General features: G+C 42.8%; 1 protein-coding gene and 1 long non-coding RNA gene across 5 annotated transcripts in view; one reads left to right on the top strand and one right to left on the bottom strand.

Annotated features, from left to right (window-relative positions):
• Positions 1-20,644, top strand: part of DISC1 (DISC1 scaffold protein) — a 155,150-nt gene extending 134,506 nt beyond the window's left edge. The window contains 2 exon segments of the mRNA XM_088666436.1: positions 4,488-4,604; positions 13,085-20,644. Of these exon segments, the coding sequence (XP_088522562.1) occupies positions 4,488-4,604; positions 13,085-13,234 (267 nt within the window). The 3' untranslated portion in view covers positions 13,235-20,644.
• Positions 1-20,657, bottom strand: part of LOC132591910 (uncharacterized) — a 94,043-nt gene that overhangs the window by 36,382 nt on the left and 37,004 nt on the right. The window lies entirely within an intron of this gene.

Genomic DNA, 20,657 nt, shown 5'->3' on the forward strand with positions numbered 1-20,657 from the left:
ATCAAGCTATAACATTCCTTAAAGCAAAACATGATGAAGTCTGGTAGAAATGCTTCCAGTTAAAACTTATTTTAGCCTCATGTTTAAAGCAGAAGTTCCTTAAACCTCAGTTGTGATTCATCCAAGAAAGAAATGTGTGGCATAACAGTCCTCACATAAACTTGTTTCCTTGCCCTTCTCTGCCTGCACCCTTGTTCTTTCTTCCCACCACTCTTGCCAGGAAACCAAGTATTTTGGAAACTTGACATTTGCACCAATTTTGAGTACTTTGGAGCAGGGTGTTTGATTAGCTGCATCTAGTTTGAGCACAGAAAGGTGCAGAAGAAAGAATTCAAGGAAAAATAAAAAGTAGGGGTAGGCATTTGCAACCAAGAAGCTGCTTTGAATAGGCATGCAAGCTACATGAGTGTCTCATTATATATTATGCTGGTGGCAGAATTATAAATAATTTTAGGAAAACACAGTGGAAATCACTGAGATCAGAGGCAGCATATGCTGCATGTGAAAAAGGAAAAAATGGGAATGCCCACTTCACAGTGGGAAGCAGAGAGCATCTTGCTTTTGTCACCAGCAAAAATCTCCCAGTGGTTGCCTGCAGTTTATAGTAGAAAGGAGAATACTTTGTCAAACCCAGACCACTGGAAGCTAGACTTCCGATAAAATCAAATTCTCAGCTTTCTCGTGGCAAGCCAGACTTCCCCCTAGCAAGCAGCTTCCAGCTTCCCCAAAATGCTGTCAACACAGAATTTTTTTTTTAAATGAACTGAACAAGATTGGAACTGCTTCCAGAGCGACGGATAGTTGCTTGTAGCAGTGGGCCAACCTGCCAGCTGCAGCATTGCAGTCTGGTTAATGCATTGAGCTTGGAGGCAAGGGTCCATTCTCTTCTTTCTTACCAGATACACACGCCATGCCTCTCAGTGTCCGCCGAGCAACATTCCAACGAGGAAGTGTTTAAAATAGTTTCTGTGTCACTGGCAAGTGTTTTGCCTGCTTCCATATATGTGTCAGATAAAAATATTAGCAGTGACATTAATAGGCAAGGAAGATGCTGAGAGGCATTTCTCTCCATTTTTTTAAAGTTAAAATGAGCCGCTATCCTTTTACTATCACCTTTTTAATTTAGAGAAAAATGTGAGATTCTGAAATCATGTGAAACAATCACCTTTTTATTAGAGGTGTAACCCAGTTAATTGTATGACTTTTGATTACATCTGTGTAAATTACTAAAACCAGCCATTGTTGATACCTTCCAGATGTTCTGGACTACAACACCCATCAGCACCAGCCAGCGGCAATAACAGTCATTCTGGATGAGGAAAAAACATTGTCTGGGTTTTGGTTTTAAATGATGCATGTGTGTTTCATAGAAAGCACCATCTTCTACGTAAGAAAGATTGTGCACTTGCCTTTTCTAAGATAGCACCTCCCACCTGCAGTTTATGTAACAGTTCTATTTAAAAATAACATTAAAAAAAAAATCTGCTATCCATATACCATGGCAATTTCTTAGTTATGAACAGCCTGTTGGATCAGGCCCATGGCCTATTTGGAGATTCATTCCCCGTGTTTGCATTCCCACAGTGGGAAGTGACGAATACAGGATGTTTTGTGTTACTGTGTTTCCTGAAGTGGGACTATTGTCCTTTGTCCTTTCTCTTTGCTGCTTGATGCTAGAGAGAGAGAGAGAGAGAGAGAGAGAGAGAGAGAGAGAGAGAGAGAGAGAGAGAGAGAGAGCCATATTGCAGTGCTCCGTGTGTGTTTATATTCTCAAATACTGATATATTATTATTTTATTGGTTTTGTGTGGGCATGCATTTTGCCTTAGCTTTATTACGGAGGATGGCAGAGGATTTAAAAATCACTTAATTTCCACACCACCTGTTTTCAAATCAGCCTTGTGAAGTCTCTTGCATGGTCACAGCAGGAATCTGACCTATAGCCTAATATATTAATGGCAGGGCACTTTAATCAGATTCAGCCAAGCTACTCAATAAACCAGCACTTTGAAGTTACAACTTTTTTCTTCTTCTTATAGAAAACAACCACCCCCCCTTATGTGATTTGAATTTCCCGAGCATTACCCTGCTGTAGCAAAAACAACAGAGTCCACATTGCACTTTAAAGACTCACACATCTATTGTGGCATCAGCTCGTGATTTGAACTGTGATTGTTCTACTTGGACGAAGTTTGCAGAGTGGTTATTATTTATTTCATGAGATTTATGCAAACAAACCTCAAACCAGTTTACAGAAAGATAAGACAATAAAACCAAGCAAAATTTACAGCCATACTTTAAAACTCACAAAAATTAAAACAATAATACAGATTAAAATTATGTACCACAACTGGGTAGGTTTATCTAAACAAGAATGTTGCCCAAAGGCAACCTGCTCAATCTCAATAGGCAGGTTAGTTTTAGGGAAGATTTTTTCATCACTTTCATTCATGAATTTGGATGTACATTTATGAGCTCATGTGCTATAACTGGAAGTCCCCCCAACCAAAATCAGTTAGTTCAAAGAGAACCAGTGTGATGTAGTGGTTCAGTGTTGGACTAAGACCTGGGAAACCAGCATTCAAATCCCTGCTTTGCCATGAAACTTAGTGCGTGCCCTTGGGTCAGTCACAGTCTCCCAGCTTAACCTACCTCACAGGGTTGTTGTGAGGATAAAATAGTGAGGAAGAAGAATCACGTGTGCCACCCTGAGCTCCTTGGAGGAATGATGGGATATAAATGCAGTAAGTAAATATTAAATTTGGATACAAATAAAAGAAAATTAAAAAAATTTGTCCAGTAGCACCTTAGAGACCAACTAAGTTTGTTCAGGATATAAGCTTTCGTGTGCATGCACACCTCTTTAGATACCCGGAAGCTTATACCCAGAACAAACTTAGTTGGTCTCCAAGGTGCTACTGGACAACTTTTAAATTTATTTCAACTGTGTCAGACCAACATGGCTGCCCACCTAAATTTGGATACAGCCTGTCATGAATATGTGACCGTTTGGATAATCACTCTCCTTATTTCATACTGTGGAGCAAAACACTCTCCCAATTAAGAAGATGACCCCACCCAAACCTTTAACTTATATATATATATAAAGAAGAGAATAGTGAGCATCTAGAATGACATTGTTTTCTTCAGATAGATGCACCAGTTAGTAATCAGGACTTCAAGGAATCTTCAGTGCAAAGAAAATAAATGATTTCATGACTGATCTCCCTGCAAGCCTGCCAGATAGTAAATAAAAGTGTTTTTTTTTATGTCACTGCCCTGTCTTCTTGTATGTGGGTCACTAAGGTATTTTCTAATAGCTTTCCAATCTTGTAAATTGCTCAGGTGTTTTTTCTCTCCCTAAGATATGCAGGATCCTGCTGGGTATTGAATAACAATCTAACAGCTTGATGGATGACTTGTTCTTCATCCATATAGCCACAAGGACATTTATAGCCAATATATGGCATTGCTTAGTATGGCTGCCTGTGGTTTTAAAAGCTTATGGCATATTGATCCCTGGTATAAACTTATTATTTTCTGTAAAGTTTTGCAATGAAGCATCTGGACAAATCTGATTATTGTAAAGTTGTACAGAATCCATTTGTGGGAATTAGACTGCTGAAAATCTTGCATGTGTCTTAATACTTTCAGCAGAATATGAAGATGCCTGTATGTATGTATGTATGTATGTATGTATGTATGTATGTATGTATGTATTTAGAAGAATGTTTAATTCATAGACTACTTAATGCCTAGGGCGCTTCTAAGTGGTTTACAAAGCATTAAAACTAATTGCACAACATTGTTAAACTACGAAATAAGTAAAATACACCATAAGTAAAATACACAACAAAACAATCCCCTTCAAATATAAAGTACCATGATTAAAATGTGCAGCAAAACAGTCCAATTAAAACAGCAAAGCAATTGAAATGGGAGGCTCAGGTGAAGAGGATGTCTGTGTAAACAGGCACTCTTCAAAAGCTGTTGGAATGCCAATGCGACCACTCATATTTCAGTAAGGAGTGTATTCCACGACGCCGGTGCCACCAGTGAAAAATCCCATCCTCACCTCATCACAAATTGATAATCATCAGGTTGTGATAAGACTAACCAGGTTCCATATAGCCCATATACTGCACATCACAGTAGTCTAAATTGGTACCTTGGTGGATACATGTTGCTTCCCTTCCCACTCAGGCTGATTCTTAACTGTGCATTATTATCAGTAGTCAAGCTGTTTACTTAAAAAATGATCAGTAAAAGAAAATAAAGAGAAGGATTACTTTTGTCTTTAGTATAGGCTCCACACTCCCTACTTTATACATGGCTATGGCGGACATGAATTTAAAGTGAAAGGTCAGTTGCTGAGTTTGTTCCAGAGTAACAAAATATTGTAACCCGATTTAATATGATCTTCAAGGATGCTAATGGGCAGCCAAAAACGCAAACACTTTATTGTAATATTTTTTCCCCTTCTTGTAGGAATTTCATATACTTACAGCAGAACTTGACGACAAATGTGAAAAAATAAGTGAGAAGCTGATGCACCTGGAAGATCAACTTCAAACAGGACTCTGCGGCTGTGATGAAGACCTTGTTCATATCCTTTTTTTGATAGTCTGCCTTTGATGCTCCAGCTAAAGAATTAGCTTTTATCAGCACAGTTCTGAAATTAGCATTGTGTGAATCCTACTTAAGAGAACTAGGTTATAATAGAACTTTGTTCTCTGGAAACCTGAACTACGAAATAATAGTCTGATGGGTTATTTATTTGGAACCTTGTGGGATACCCACCAAGCTCCTTCCACTTTGGACTAAGGCAGGATGAGTTCCAGGTCAGGCTATGAGACTACTTGATAATGGAGCTTGAACATAAACAGGTAACGCAGGTTTGTCCACTGAAAGTGCATCTATGAAAGTCTTTTTGAGGAAATGAGATTAGCTCATGCAGAGCAATGAATCCCAGCAAATCTTGCTCCATATCAATATCTTCTGTCGGCTCTAAATTCCATCCACTGTACCAGAGACATGGGAACCTGTGGCCTTTGAGGTGGTGTTCGACTACCACTTGCATCACCTCTACTTGTAGCCAGGTAGTACACCCCAGAGCCTAGAGAGGAAACCCATAAGGAGCAAAATTTGGAAAGTTCTTTGGAACTGGATTCTTCAGAGCCACAACTGCAGGGCATGATGTAAGACAGGGGTCCCCAGACTTACCCGCCTTTGGGCCGGTGGCCGCCGTGCCAATCGCGCGGCGGGCCGGAGGGCGGGGGAGTGCGCGCGCAGTGGGCCGGAGGGTGGGGGAGTGCAAGCCAGTGCGCATGTGCAAACCCATTTACTGGCGCGCTTCCAGGCCGGAAAAATCACCGAAAATTCTTTGTGCACATGCGTATGGGCCTCCCCCGACCCGGAAGTGCACCGGAAGTGACCTCTTCTGGGTCGGGAGAGGCCCATACGCATGCGCAGAAACGATTTTCAGCGATTTTTTCCAGATCTGGAAGCGCGCCATCGCGCAGCGCGCCGCAAGAGCAGGCAGCGGGTGGCGGGGGTCGTCGCGGGCCGGATTGGGAGGCCAATTGGGCCGCATCTGGCCCGCGGGCCATAGTCTGGGGACCCCTGATGTAAGACTTTCAGTCAATCCTTGGACAGAGTGTAGCACCTGCAGGGAGAGGTCCCTTAATTCACACCAGGGAGGGGCTACAAAGATAGCCAGTTCCCATTCACTGGTCCTCAAGGGTCAGTACCAACAAACAAAAAGCAGGGAGGAGGGTGCACATGTTAGGTGCCTGCTTTATCCGAATAGGGTCTCTTATTGGCCTTCCTTTGTTGTGGGAAGTTAAAGCCTGGCTAGGTAGGGTGTAGATACTTCATACCTCCTGCAGGGTTTGTTCTGTGGGGAGAGGTCAGCTGCTTCCCCACCTGGCTTCTTGGCTCATCTCAAGGACAGCTTCTCTGCTCTTCTCTCACTAGCCTCACAAAGGGAGGAAAGCTCTGCACTTGAGGACTTTGAAGCTCCACATGCACCCCTGCTTTTGACACAATTTGGTGCACCTTATGTTGGGTATAAAGATATACTAGTATTTTTTCCTATCTGTCCTATATTTGGGGATAATAGTGAGGCAAGTGCAGGCTGCACCAAGCTTCCCATATTTTCCCCACCCCTGCATATTTTTTAAAAGTGTCTTTTTCCAAGCATCTGGTTCAGTGTTAAATTGCCAACTGCATATTAGGGAACAGTCCAGTGCAGATGCGCCCTCAGAGAATAGTGACAGGACCATTTATCCAGCACTCGCTGAAACTGAGAGGAGTCTTGTCATTGGCTTGATCTAAAATTAGGTCAGACTGAACAGATGTTGTTTTGAGACTTTCCCCCTGCACATACCATGAAAAGTGCATCTGAGCCCCTTCAGTGCAATTTGTGCCAATGGTTAATAGAAAGAAAAAGCAGAATAGAAACCAAATGTACATTCTTGGTGATGTAAAGTTTAATTTCAATTTAGAGTGATTTAAGTACTGATATGAGCACCCTCAAACTATTGTTGCATATACTCCAATCTCTAAGCAGCAAGAGTCTTCAGGGTGTCTCCCGGGATTTGGCTTTCATGGAATGAAGGTCAATGGCGACTATGGTCTATTTAGGACATATGGTTCTAAACACACACACACACACACACACACACACACACACCATATATGGAGGCACTCACAGCATTAACACCGCCAGCACATCTTGCCTCCCCTTCACGTTTCCAGGAAAACCCAAAACTCAGCTTTGGGTCCAGCTCAGACCAAGACATAGCTCTGTCTCTAACTTCCAGCATCGGCCAAACTCACACATGCACCCCTTGGCCTATTATTCTCCATGATGTGGCATCCATTCAGGTGAGGGAGGTGGAGGAAATGCCTACACCCCATCCTAGAGAACATCATCATTTAGCACTATGGCAACCTAGCTCACTCTATTAGATGCTGTTGGCCAGCTAAGGCCATCACCTTACAAAAAGACTTGCCTGACCGATTCAACAAGTTTCCTCATGGATTTTAACCTCACATACTTATGATCAAAGGTTTTGAAGGGACTCACAGTTCTCATCCAGACAGATCCTTCCTCCAAACCTATGGCATATATTAAAACAACCTGTCCTGTAATGTTTGTAATATCCAGTGCTTTTTTTTCTAGAAAAATAGGTGCTGGTACTCACCATGAGCTGTTAACAGTAAATGCCACATAAAAAAGAGGTTCTGGTACTGTGTACCCTTGAGTACCCCCTTAAAAAAACACTGGAATACCACCACAGAAGACTTCGGGGGGGGGGGGAGGACATAATTATTTGTCACATATTCAGCTGAACCTATGGAAGAGCAATGCTGCTGCTGCTGCGACTAACCTCCATGAGTTCAGTCAGGCAAGTACACAGTGCCAGATTACCAAATAGGCAGAGTAGGCACTGGCCTATGGGCCCCAGGCCTTTTAGGGTCCCTGTGACAACAGATCAAAATAATATCGATTTGATCTTGAAATTTTTTTACAAGCAACCTTTTTTAGTTCAATGCAAGGTGGGTGTCACCCGTCCCTCCAAGATTTCGACTGCCTGGGGGCCTCTACGGGATTTAATTTGGCACTGCATATACAGATATTTTACATTTTTGGGCCTTTTGATGGCCCACTGCTTTTAGGAACATGGAAACCTAGGAAGCTGCCAAAAATGAGTCAGACCATCGGTCCATTTAGCTCAGTATTTTTGACACTGACCAGCAGTGGCTGCCCAGGGTTTCAAGCAGGGATCTTTTCCAGCCCTACCTGGAGCTGCCCAGGGTTGAACTTGGGACCTTCTGCATGCAAGGCAGATGCTCTACCACTTTGTGATGGTTCCTGATCACATGGTAAGAACCATATGTGCATACAGTTGTGCACTTATATGTCCATATTCCGTGAATGGAATTGGCACCTGTGATCTCAGTCTTCCCTCCACATGCTTCAACAGATGTGTGAAAAATGCTGTATGCACCATACACCCAGCGATCTCAGCTTACAAAAGTAATCTACTAAACCAATTTTAGTGAATTATCATCTACAGCCAAAACAGGAGGTGCGTATCTTGGAAACAAACATATTTTCCCCTTAAAATATCCGGTGAGTACTTACCATGGCACATTGCCCTGCAGTTTTAACTGTGTGTATAGTACAAATAACCCTAGCAAGATGGGCATTTGGTTGTCTTCCAGATGAAATCCCTTGAATGAGGGAAACATAAATTGTTTAAAAGGCTGCTTATGCCAACTGGCATCTGGGTTAAGCTTGCTGAATCTGTCATGTCTACATAAATGGAAAGGCACAAAGTTAAAATATCACTTCTGCCTTTTTCTTCCACAATTATTCTGCATGATGTCCATAAATACATATGCTGCTTAAACTGGATGCAGACAGAAATATGGGGTTGGATAAACTAAGCAAGAGGAGGAGGAGGAGGAAAAAGTATAATCAGGAAAGTGAGCAGGAAAAGATGGCCTTTTCTGTTGCTAATTTGGCTTTGTAATCAAAGCCAGTTTGAAAGGTTCGTGACAGACTGCAATATTCAAAAAAATAAGGAACCTGCAAACAACCCTACAAAAGGTCTACTTGCTACTTCTCTGTGCCTCTATCCCAGGCATCCCCAAACTGCGGCCCTCCAGATGTTTTGGCCTACAACTCCCATGATCCCTAGCTAACAGGACCAGTGGTCAGGGATGATGCGAATTGTAGTCCAAAACATCTGGAGGGCCGAAGTTTGGGGATGCCTGCTCTATCCTTTTTCTCTCTCCAGTATTGTCTTGTTTTACCCAACATGGGATGCAACAACATTGTGCTGTGCATTTACCCACCCCCTGCTTCCAAACGGTTGGTTGTAAAACCACATGCTACCCTGGAGAAAAAGAAAGACACAGGGAGCAGCAATAACTCTGTCTCTCTTGTAGTGTCTAGTGGATCCTAAAATACCATGGTAAAAACTCCAGCCAGATCCAACAGAATTAAATCCCAGTTTACACAACTGTTTTGAGCCCATGCTGCAGAGTTTATTTATTACACTGATACATGCTGCTCTTCTTTTGACAAACTCGGAGCAGCTTATGCTGGGCCCCCAGGCAGTCTTCCGTTCAGGCACCATAATAACAACATCATCATCTTCCCTCAGTCTATTCCTTGGGCAAATGGATTGGATTTGCTAGGAGCAGCAAGAACCCCATTCAAACAGATGCAGCAAAAGACAGGAGGCGACTTGTGTAGGGCAGTCAGGATGGCTGATGACAAAGCTTCCTCACACTTATTTGTATTATGCAAAGGCTTCCAAATGGTTTGGGTGTTTATTTATTAGATTTCTTACCTGCCCTTCACCATATGTTCCCAGGACAGGTCATAATAACAATAGAATATGTTGTTATAAAAACAAGTAAAGTAATGTCAATTGTAAAAGAAGTTAAAATGCTCCAAATGGAACAGAAGGGTATTTTCATGTTATGTCCTTTCCTATCACAAGAGGAGGGGACTTAGAATTCATTGGATCCACTTCCATGAGCAGGAGTTTCCTGTTTCAGAAAGCAACCTGGCCTTGGAAACTGATCTACAGAGTTCTGAGAGTGCCATCTGCCAGTATTAAACTGTTCACTCACTGGCAGATCACTTGCACAAGCAGTTAAATGTGTAAAATGAACGGCAAAAATCATGTCTGAAATGGCTCTTAGCAATAGTTCTAGTGTCACCTAAACTAATTCCCAGATATTTTAATTTCTAAATTGCCCATTAAAGTAGACAAACCTTTAACCAATGGCTAAATGGGTGCCCAGGTGCCTGATCTTCCAAAAACCTGCAAGGATAGATACAAGTACTTTGGGTTGAAAATTGCAGCTGGTATGCTTCTAATGAAAAGAGAGAAAGAGAGAGAATGCTGCTTCTGGGAGATCTAAGTTCCTGGTGTTGTCAAGAAGGCGGTTCTGCCAATATTTAAACACACATTGCGGCTTTGATTAACAATTAAACTTCTATTAGAAGAAATAAATCCCAGATGCCATTGTTTTTCATTATACATTTTTATGGCACAGGATACTGGAACCAACCAGCCTGCTAGTAGGGCATAAATAGCACACACAACACAAATGAAGTCAGAAACCAGCACTAATGCTTAGCCCTGAATATTTACACAGACCCACAAGGGATTTTTATTTAATATTGTAACTCCTCAAAGCAAATATTAAGCAGGAGGTTTTGCATTTGACGGATGAATGGGAGCACAAGCAGGCAAATTAAAGCTCGCTCCTATATCCACTTCCCTGGGAGTAAGCCCTATTGAACTCTAAGGGACCTGCATCTAAGTAGACAGGTATGATTGGTCTGTAAAAGTAAAACCTGTGTGTATCTCTGCCTCTGATGGATTTCTTGTTCAAGAAATACCATAGTGAAGCAAACCCACAAAAGAGCCAATGGCTGTTAATCAGTGGCAAGCAAATGAAAACAATCTGAATTGTTAATTGGAAGAACCAAAGGCAAGAGGTGACGCATTGCTGGTGTCTGAGGACTTGATGAGAGGTGTTACTTGACTAACAGGAAAGACTTAGCATTCCCAGTAAAATTAAATGGATTTTTATATTGCAATTTCACAGTCATTTGGGGTCTTAATTAGCAGTTATGGCTTGACAGACAATTTGAGGGCATGTAATAGTTTGCGATATAATGCTTTTTCTGCTGCAAGAAAGTGGGTTGGCTATTTGAATTCCGCCTGCATAAAATCTACTTTTTCACACCCTGCAAAAATAAGTTTGTGTTAATGGTTTTAATAGTCAGTTTGAAATGCCAGTGGAGGAACACCTCAGAGATACCAAAACAGGCATTGCAGAGCATTGCATAAGCAAACCAGACAGACCCCTCTCTTACTCTCCCAGGGGTTTCTTCCACACCAACTGATGACCCCTGACTCTGGTGCCAGTCTTTGCAGGGTGTGAAAGGGAGTATTTAATGTAAAATACATTACTTCTGGTAAATGAACCTCTATAGAGGACTGTGAAAATTTGTGATCCGGGCTTTTTAGACTTGTCTACCCATGTACTATCTGAAACCAAAGCAGCACGTTGGTCGTCAGATGTGAAATGTGAAATACATTGGCATTGTTTTCGGCTCTCCCACCCCATTATAACTAAACTTAAGGAGGTAACGCCGTGTTCACAGCTGCTGCCGCCAGGTGCATGGTGTGTTGCAGCTGAGGAGGGTGTGGGGCAGCGCTGATGTCCACTCGCCTGCTCTCCTCCCCTGAGTCAGGCCTGACCCGGGGGGCAGAGCTATGCCAGGCACAACCACTGCAGCCTAGGTGCAACTCCTGACACAGAGCCAGGCTCCAATGAAGGAACTTGCTGTGAGGGCGCCTGTTTGCACCCCATCTCAAAATTGCATCCGGGGCCATGGCACCCACAGCACCCCCACCCCCACACACTATGCCTCTGGCAATGCCTGTTTTGGTATGAGGTGTAATGAAGGAAGGGTGGGCCAGGTGGTAAAGAGCGCTGGCAACTTTTAACAGTGGTCCACCCTTATATGAGGGATCTGTTTACTTATCCTTGACATGGTTTTAGCACAAAAGGAATTTGTCCAGCATCTTATCTGTGTTTTGCCTTTAGACTGAAAAAGATGGTCTAAAAATGTGGGCAGAAATTGATCTTATCCTTTTACATTAACATTAGTTCCCCATAAAGTAGAGAGAGAGAGAGAGTCAAACATCACAGTGAATGTATGTAAATTACAGAAAAAGATGAAATCTTGAGGAAGCTTTAAAAGAATCAGAAGCTGCCAAAAGGATTTTCAAATTGGTATGTGTGACAGTCTGGCATTGAAGGTATTTGCATAACTTTCCCATGATCCCTTTTAGTTACTCCCTCACCCCCAAAGAAAAATGATTTTTTATTTATCCACTTCATAACCTAAGGATGTATTTTCATCTTGACATTGTTCTTGGGTATGGCAGCATTTCCTAATAGATCATGAGCCCCCGAAAACATAAAAAGCAAGGAAGCACATCAGTGTCAGCTTGTACTTTGCCCTCTCCCTGTGTAGGGAGTTTTTAAACATTTGGCTCTGAACCAAGACACTTTAATGTTCTGTGAAGTGTGGTTTCATAATATATTATCATTATCTTCCATGTTTGAAATGTAAAATAGCTCTTACTTGATTGTTCCCTTGCTGAACTAATTAGGTTAGTTTTTAGGTCCTGTTTCCATTGTGTTCCAGAATGAAAGGCTGTGGCATTAATAGGAGTCATTTTGTGCATTTTCTATAAGACTGACCCAGCTGCAGAGTTGGGGCTGTAGAGGAAGTAATTCCAGGCCTGGCTTTATGGGTAAGGCTGCAAGGCTCAGCTCCCTTAAGCTCTGCTGAGAGTAGTTTACTTTCAAGTAAAGTCATCTAGGACCAGAGCGGAAACTTGTGTTCTGCTTTTTATTCCTTGGACATGTGGTGGCTTTTCACTTTATGGGGGATGCTGTGTATGAGAGAGGAAGCGAGAGGATGCATTTCAGACTCTGATAGATGCGAGGGCAGTATGAATGTGAACTCGGGGAGGGAATCTGTTCTCCTGTTAGTGAGAATTGCCATCGATGACCTGAAGGTTTGGCACAGAGACAAAAAAAAAAGAAAAGGAAAAAAAGGGGGGGGGAGTGCTTTCTATGTTCATTTATATTCCTCTCAAGCTGAGATCTAAGATTATTCCCTCTGAATAGTGACTGTGGTATTCTCTTTGTGTAACACATGGGGATTTACAACAGCCACTCACACTTACATATGTGCGTGCGCACACAAATTGCTGCTCACTTCATACCCCTCAAGCAAAAAATGCTGTTTGATGCCCACAGGCCCAAAAAGACAGGATGAGGAGGGGGGGCATAAACAAGTGTGAAATATGTATTAATATTTAATCCAAGCAATTTGGATGAACTTGATGCTGCAATTAGCTAGCAATGCCCATCTGTTGTGCACAGCACAACAACTACTTATTAAATAACTTGGAGAGAGGAAAGGAGCTGCCAATTACCTTTCAATTTATTCCTTAATAAAGCATATACAGCCTCTACAGAGAGAGATCCAGATGGTGAAGGAAACTCTCCAGGCCATGTTGCTACAGCTCCAGCCAGCTAAGAAGGCTGAGGAAGATGCTGCTGTCGACTTCCTTGGTGGCAGCTGGTGTCCGGGAAAGGAAGGCTTAGAGGAATAATGAGCAGGAAGACTCCGCGGGGTGGGTGGGGAGGGGGGGGAGAGTTTCATTCAAAAGAGTTGCTTTAAAGAGCTGACTACTGTCTTAGGAGGCCTCAAGGATTCTTCCCACCTCTGCATAACTAATAACAACTAAATCAATTATTGGATATGGGGGGGGGAGAGACCCTGAAAGACTTGCCTAACAAGTATTGTAACTTGCATCTTCACTGGGTCAGATCTGGAAACGGTTTTTGAAGCCCTGTGTCCCATGTACTCTTTGATGTGACGGTTCCAAACTGTTATGTCTGAATGGATGCACCAAGGGTGAGACTTAGGCAACAAAGCTGTAGCAATCTGCTTGTGCACTCCTTTCTAGTTTTGCCTACACTTGACAATGTAATGTGGAGATCTGTGCATTCAGAAGTCACAAGTGCCTGTTCTAAAGAGCAGTGGCTATTGCAAGTGGCTAGCCTTAATTGCATTGCTGTTCAGTGATGGCCTTTTTGTTCAGAGGTGGGGAAGCTATTGCTAGCCATAGTTGGACTCTGATTCCCATCAGCTCTTGGCAGCATGGCCAGTGATCCCGGATGGCGTGAGTGAGGTCTGACAACATCTGGAGGACTGCATATTCCTGCCCCGCCCCCATTTTAGGGACAGGGTTGCATTGGGGGTGTGATGTGCACTCCAGTATGTGAAAGCAAGAATACCAAACTCAGCAAACGAAGAAAGCCAGATACCCTAAATGTCAGGACTCCTCAAGATGGCTTTTGCCACACATGCATCCAATTTGGTGTCTGGGACACCTGCACAACCACTCAACCAGGGACCACTTACTACCATAGTAGTTTAAAGGAGAGCAATGGGTATTGTTACATTTTCCAAGCAATACAACACTACTGCTGCTGGGATGCAGTGCAAATGTGATTGCACATGAATAGATTTGTTATGTAGCAGGACATTAATGTTTCTACCACACGAGAGCCACATCCACACCATGCATTTCGAGTACTATTCTACCACATTGTTATCCTTCCAGGGAGCTCCTGGAATTGTAGCTCTGTGAGGAGAACAGGGGTCTCCTCTCACCACCCTTAGCAAACTACAGTTCCCAGGAATCTTTTGACTCTCAAAAGTGGCATAATAATGCTTTAAATGTATGACGTGGCCTTGCAGCATGATCTAGAACAGCCCTGAAGAATTGGTGTACTTTGTTCCATGCAATTTGTAAAATATTCCTGCTCTCCCAAATTACATTGGGGGGGGGGCACTAAGTTGGAATTTAAACTAGTAGCAAAATTTTGCTAAATGAATTGAGGGCTGCATATACCCATTGGCATTCCATATAATAGTGATAATTGAAATCAAAGGATGTCATAATAGCTTTTCCAACTATATTCATTTAGTGTTGAAAAGTGAGAAGAAATCCTTGTTAATTCTAAAGCGGAAAATTATTTAAAGCAATAACCAATGGTTTCTTGATTTTTTTTAAAAAAAGCAAACTGATGGTGCTTAGTGTAATTAAAATCTAGATAGATGCTTCACTGTTTTTATATAAAGACTTTTTAAAAATTCTTCTGAAGGTTTCTGCAAATTGTATGTTGAGCTGGGTGTATTTCTAAGCATATATATCAACTCAGAATGTACTTACCAGCAAACTCTGGTTTATTTCAAGATAAAAGGAAAGTGGGATCAAAGTGGGTTTAAAAACAGAACCATAGGAACAATGAGCAGGAAGTGTTCAATATGCTGTCTAGCTCTTTAAAGACAGATTCCCTTTCTTGAAGGGTAAGGAAGTATTTGCAATGGGCTGGCAAGCCTTGGTCATCTCCTGCATCATTGCCAATCACTCTACTGGGTGGCACCTGCAAAGACAGTTCTGAAATTTCAGTGTCAGCATGTAGATAAGATTTCAGTATGTGGCAGCATGGCTTCTCTGGTTCCAGCCTCAGGGAACCATATGACACCAACATCACAAAACTCAGGGAGCACTTTCTCTCCTATGTGACTTCCAGAGAGCTGAAATCTACAAATGGCAATTTACTTTGGGTATCAATGCTACTGCAACAATATTGACTTGCAGCATGTTCCTTTGGTGTGTGTGAATGATTTCATTAGGTCAACTCATTTGCCTGGGCAAGTAGGGTGGACAGCTTCTCCCCTAATGGAAGGACATTGTTTGTCTTCATCTATGTCATAATGTAGTCTCATTTGCTTGGCTGCACTATGTGATCTCTGATTTGCTGTGGTCATATGTTCAAAATCCCTTCAGAGAGAGAGAGAGAGAGAGAGAGCTAGAGCGCAACAGTTCAGGTAAGCAATGGGTGCATGTAGGTGTGAAAAAAGTGCAAAAGGATGAAAGGTGGTGTGGTGTTTTTTTTTAAGGATCTATCCACACAACCATCCCACTCAAGGCAACTTGAAGATCACCAAAAATCATCACAATGCTAGATTCTAAATTGTTTCTTAAATGAACATCTTACAGATATTTGGTTATCATGCTTATATGCATTGTTGTATTGTGCCCTAGAGGACAGAAAATTGGGCTTTATATTTTAAAATATTTATATTTTTAACGTATACCTCTGCTGTAAGGCAGTATAGTTCACTCACAAGCCCCTCTTAGATCAACCTATACAATCCAGGCACAGCTCTGGAACATCAGACTGAAGTGCTTGTGGGGTGGAGCTCTGTAATTTAAGGGGGGGGCAAACTGCATGGTGTGTGGAAACGCAAGGTTTACGATGCTAAATTTAAACTCTGGCAGCAATCCACCAGATTCAAAGAAGCTTGCGCAGGAATCCCATGCAAGCCCAATTGCGTGTCAAGGCCCCCAAGCCACCCAGGAGAATAAAGACACAAGGACACAGGATTTGGGTTAATGTTAATGGGCAAAACTTAGGCCATAATAATAATTATATTTATTATTTATACCCCGCCCATCTGGCTGGGTTTCCCCAGCCACTCTGGGCGGCTTCCAACAGAAAAATGAAATAAAATAATCTATTAAACATTAAAAGCCTCCCTAAACAGAATGTGAGCGGTATTGGCTTAGGCATTGGCATCAACAGACTATATCTGACTCCTGCCCACCTTGCAGGAAGTCTGGTAAGGGAAACCCACCAGTAGGGGGAGCCCTGCTGATGCGGATCGACTCAAGCACCCCTGGGTTCCCAATGGGGTTGTGGCATGGCCCTAGCCCCTCCCTGGGCTTCGGACGAGATCCACACCTCCTTTAATGGAATACCCTTGATCATGGAGGGGTAGGTGACGGCTGCACCTCCCCTCCCCCACACATTGCTATTCCAGTGCCTAAACGCCAAACCTTACAAAGTTGTAACGATTGCTATGAGGTAGGCGAAAACCAAGTGGCTGGTGCCAATTTGCTAAATGGAAAAAGTCCTACCAGGCCCTTCAACGGCGACCAACCAAAGTCCATAGCAAGGCCAATGACACAACCTGAAAAAAGTGTGGGAGGGTGGGAGATCCGGGGTGCGAGGCTGAAAGGGAAGCCTCTGAGTTGCACCACGGCTTAAATTGGCCCTGGCCATGCCCCAAAGCAACCTGATTTGCCGCTTGACAACCAGGGTCTCCCCCACTGTCCTGCCCCAACGCTGAGGCGGGAGGCTAGTTGGCCCAACCGCAACCCAGCCTCACCCGGAAGTGGAGCATTTCCACTGAATGGAGATTGTATAAAACCAGTGCTTCTTGAGCCTTTTTACAATCAGATCTTTTGGATATGCTTTCAGTGGTGGTGTAGTTTGAAAAATGGACTGTTAGTTGGAAACATTCCTACATGTATATGTCACGCCTAATGAGATCACAATTAATCTCTGGATTTTAATGCATGTGGAAAACTTCCAAAAATTGAATGAGTTTTAAAATCTGCTCAGCCAGTCTTTAAATCATTAGTTGAAACACATTATTTATAGTGGTAATGTATAATTTATTTTAAATCGCTACTCCTTTGCATTGTGTTATTTTATTTTATTCATTGTGGGGGGATCACTTATATTTATGACACAGTCTTTTACTAGCTTCACAAATATGAGACACATGTTCCTGCAGCATTAACCGCTGTGCTGCAAGTCACAGAGGTGACAAAGGTTTGTTGCTATCACCTCTTTATCTGTAGCTTAAATCTAGCACTGAATTTTCTACCTCAAAAACATCGATTGGGAATTGATGCCAGGAAGCTGTGTTGTCAGAGAGTTACTTTTCTACCCAGGGATGTCAAATCATAAGGGTAAAGCTCAAGTGGTTTATGTAGTCATCTGTTCCTCTGGGTGGAATTAAAGCCCTGTAAGACAAACGTGACTGGCTTTTATCTCTGCCAAATATATGTTACAGCCGAAAATCTTGGCTTGGAGCCTCGTATGGGCTCTGTCTCTAGCTGTCTATCCTCTTTACTTCTCACTCCTAAGCTTCTAGCAAGTGTTCCTTCTAATGCCTCTTTATGCTGCTGCTTTCTTCCCTTTCTCTTTCATTACTCTCCACATTTCAGTTCCCTTATCCTGCTTCCATTGGGTTGGATCCAGACTTACAGCGCAATCCTATCCTTGTCTACTCAGAAGTAGGTCCCATTGAATTCAACAGGGTTTACGCCTAGGTAAGTTGGTTTAGGTTTGCAACTTTAGCTATGATTACAGCAGATTTAACCTCAGTCTATTGCTCCACAATATATTCTGAGCATCCAGATACAAAACCAGCTGGTTCTGACCCAACTGATCCTGATAACTGTATGGACTGTAGTCTGTGCAGCAACCCACAAGAAAATGAAGTCTCTATTAGTAAGATGTGAGGTGTCTTTGATAACATTCAACACTATCACCCTAAAGTGCAGGCAGTGCTGTGATGAACATTTGGTGAGTAAATTCTGCTTAAACTAGGATGCAGTTGCCCAGGCATTCAGCATCCTTATCCTCAGAGCACTTTTAGCACATTGACAGACAACCTTTCCACTTTATATTCCACTTTCCCCATTAGCGTGGACTAAATCTGGCTTTAGTATGTTGTAACACTGAGCCACATTCACAAAGGTAGATTGCCGAGTTCATTATTTATGACTACAACCCATAGCTAAACTAGGATACAACCAGTTCCTACACACAGAGAAGAGAGTTATTCTGAGTTCAACAGAATTTACTTTCAATAGGATTGCAGTCCTAATCTATCTTTTTCTCCCTATGCATTGGGTAAAGTCCAATTTACAGAAAATCTCTCTCTCTCTCTCTCTCTCTCTCTCTCTGTGTGTGTGTGTGTGTGTGTGAAGCTGAATGGTGAAAGATTCAGGACAGACAAAACGAAGCATTTCTTTACACAGCATGGAGTTGAGCTTTGGAATTTGCTATCACAAGATGTGATGATGACCAGCTTATATGGCTTTAAAGAGGACGAGACAAAATTAATGGAGGATAAAGCCATCAATGGCTGCTAGTTATGATGGCTGTTTTCTACCTTTAGTATCAGAGATGGCATGGTCCTGAATATCAATAATAATAATAATAATAGTAATAATAGTAATAATAATAATAATAATAATTTATTATTATTTATACCCCGCCCATCTGGCCGGGTTCCCCCAGCCACCCTGGGCGGCTTCCAACAAAATATTAAAATACAGGAATCCATCAGACATTAAAAGCTTCCCTAAACAGGGCTGCCTTGAGGTGCCTTCTAAAGGTCTGGTAATTGTTGTTCTCTTTGACCTCTGGTGGGAGGGCATTCCACAGGGTGGGTGCCATTACCGAGAAGGCCCTCTGCCTGGTTCCCTGTAACTTGACTTCTCGTAGAGAGAGAACTGCCAGAAGGCCCTCGGCGCTGGACCTCAGTGTCCGGGCAGAACGATGGGGGAGGACACGCTCCTTCAGGTATACTGGACCGAGGCCGTTTAGGGCTTTAAAGGTCAGCACCAACACTTTGAATTGTGCTCGGAATTCTGGGTTAGTTGTAGTTTCCGGGTCACCTTCAAAGGTAGCCCCACATAGAGCGCATTGCAGTAGTCCAAGGGAGAGATAACTAGAGCAGGCATCCCCAAACTGCGGCCCTCCAGATGTTTTGGCCTACAACTCCCATGATCCCTAGCAATGAGAGCCAGTGGTCGGGGAAGTTGGGAATTATAGTCCAAAACATCTGGAGGGCCAAAGTTTGGGGATGCCTGAACTAGAGCATGCACCACTCTGGCGAGACAGTCCGCAGGCAGGTCTGTCCATCATATGGAGCTGATAAACAGCTGCCCTGGACACAGAATTGACCTGCGCCTCCATGGACAGCTGTGAGTCCAAAATGACTCCCAGGCTGCACACCTGGTCCTTCAGGGGCACTGTTACCCCATTCAGGACCAGGGAATCCTCCACACCTGCCCGCCTCCTGTCCCCCACAAACAGTATCAATGGCTGGGGATCACAGGTGGGAGAATACAGGTGTGCTCATGTCTTGCTAGAATAGGGAGCCTTCAGTCTGATCCATCAGGGCTCTTTTGGGGGTCAAGAGTGAGTGAACGTCAGCCCACTACCTTGAAGGCCAGGTACCAAACTAAATGTGATGCAGGAGGCGCATGAATGAATCTCCTAACATATTTTTATTTTGTGAAACATAGCCACAGGAGCCACAGCCTTAGTCCAAATTGTTCCTATGGTGCTGATGTTAGTCATGGAGGGAAAAACATACCCAATATGAGTGTGTAATAAGAGTGCAGGGCCAGGCCTCTACAGCTACGACTACAGAGAATAATAGAATTGTAGAGTTGGAAGGGACCCTGAGGGACATCTAGTCCAACCTCCTGCAGTGCAATAATATCAATGAAAGCATCCATGACTTCCAACCTCTGCTTAAAAACCTTCAATGAAGGAGAGTCCACAACCTCCCAAGGCAGTCTGTTCCACCGTCGAACACCTTCTAGCATCGGAAAGTTCTTTCCGATGTTTAGTTGGAATCTCCTTTCTTGTAACTTGAATCCATTGGTTCGAGCCCTACCCTCTGGTTACTAATGGCCACATTCTGCTGGAGTCCCTACAAGTTCGCTCTGGATGGCCACTGAAGCAGCTTTAGAAAAAATGTATGTCACCTAAGAACAGCGCAAGGAGTTCTTCCCAAGCAGGTCCTCTCATATTGTAAGCATCTTGAACTCAGGGATGCTAAGAGCTAGTGATCAGGCAGATGGCTAGGATAAACTCATTTGGGGGGGGGGGTTAGTTGCATTCCTATGTATTATTTCAATGTGAAACGTATTAAATCACTAGTCTGATTTATAGAAGGTAAAGCTAATATCAGTTGGTGCATTATTCCCATTTAATGCTATCTTTTCCCAAGTTAATAATTTATGCAGTTTGACATCTCTTTATCATTCCATTTGCCTTCCTCTTAACCACAAGGCATTAACAGCTGAAGCAGAAGTTACTCCTCTTATAATAAAAATATTTCCAAACAAAAATCACTTTCAGTTG

The sequence above is a fragment of the Zootoca vivipara genome, chromosome 3 (assembly GCF_965207765.1).
Source record: "Zootoca vivipara chromosome 3, rZooViv2.hap1.1, whole genome shotgun sequence".
In the NCBI taxonomy this organism is placed as follows: domain Eukaryota; kingdom Metazoa; phylum Chordata; class Lepidosauria; order Squamata; family Lacertidae; genus Zootoca; species Zootoca vivipara.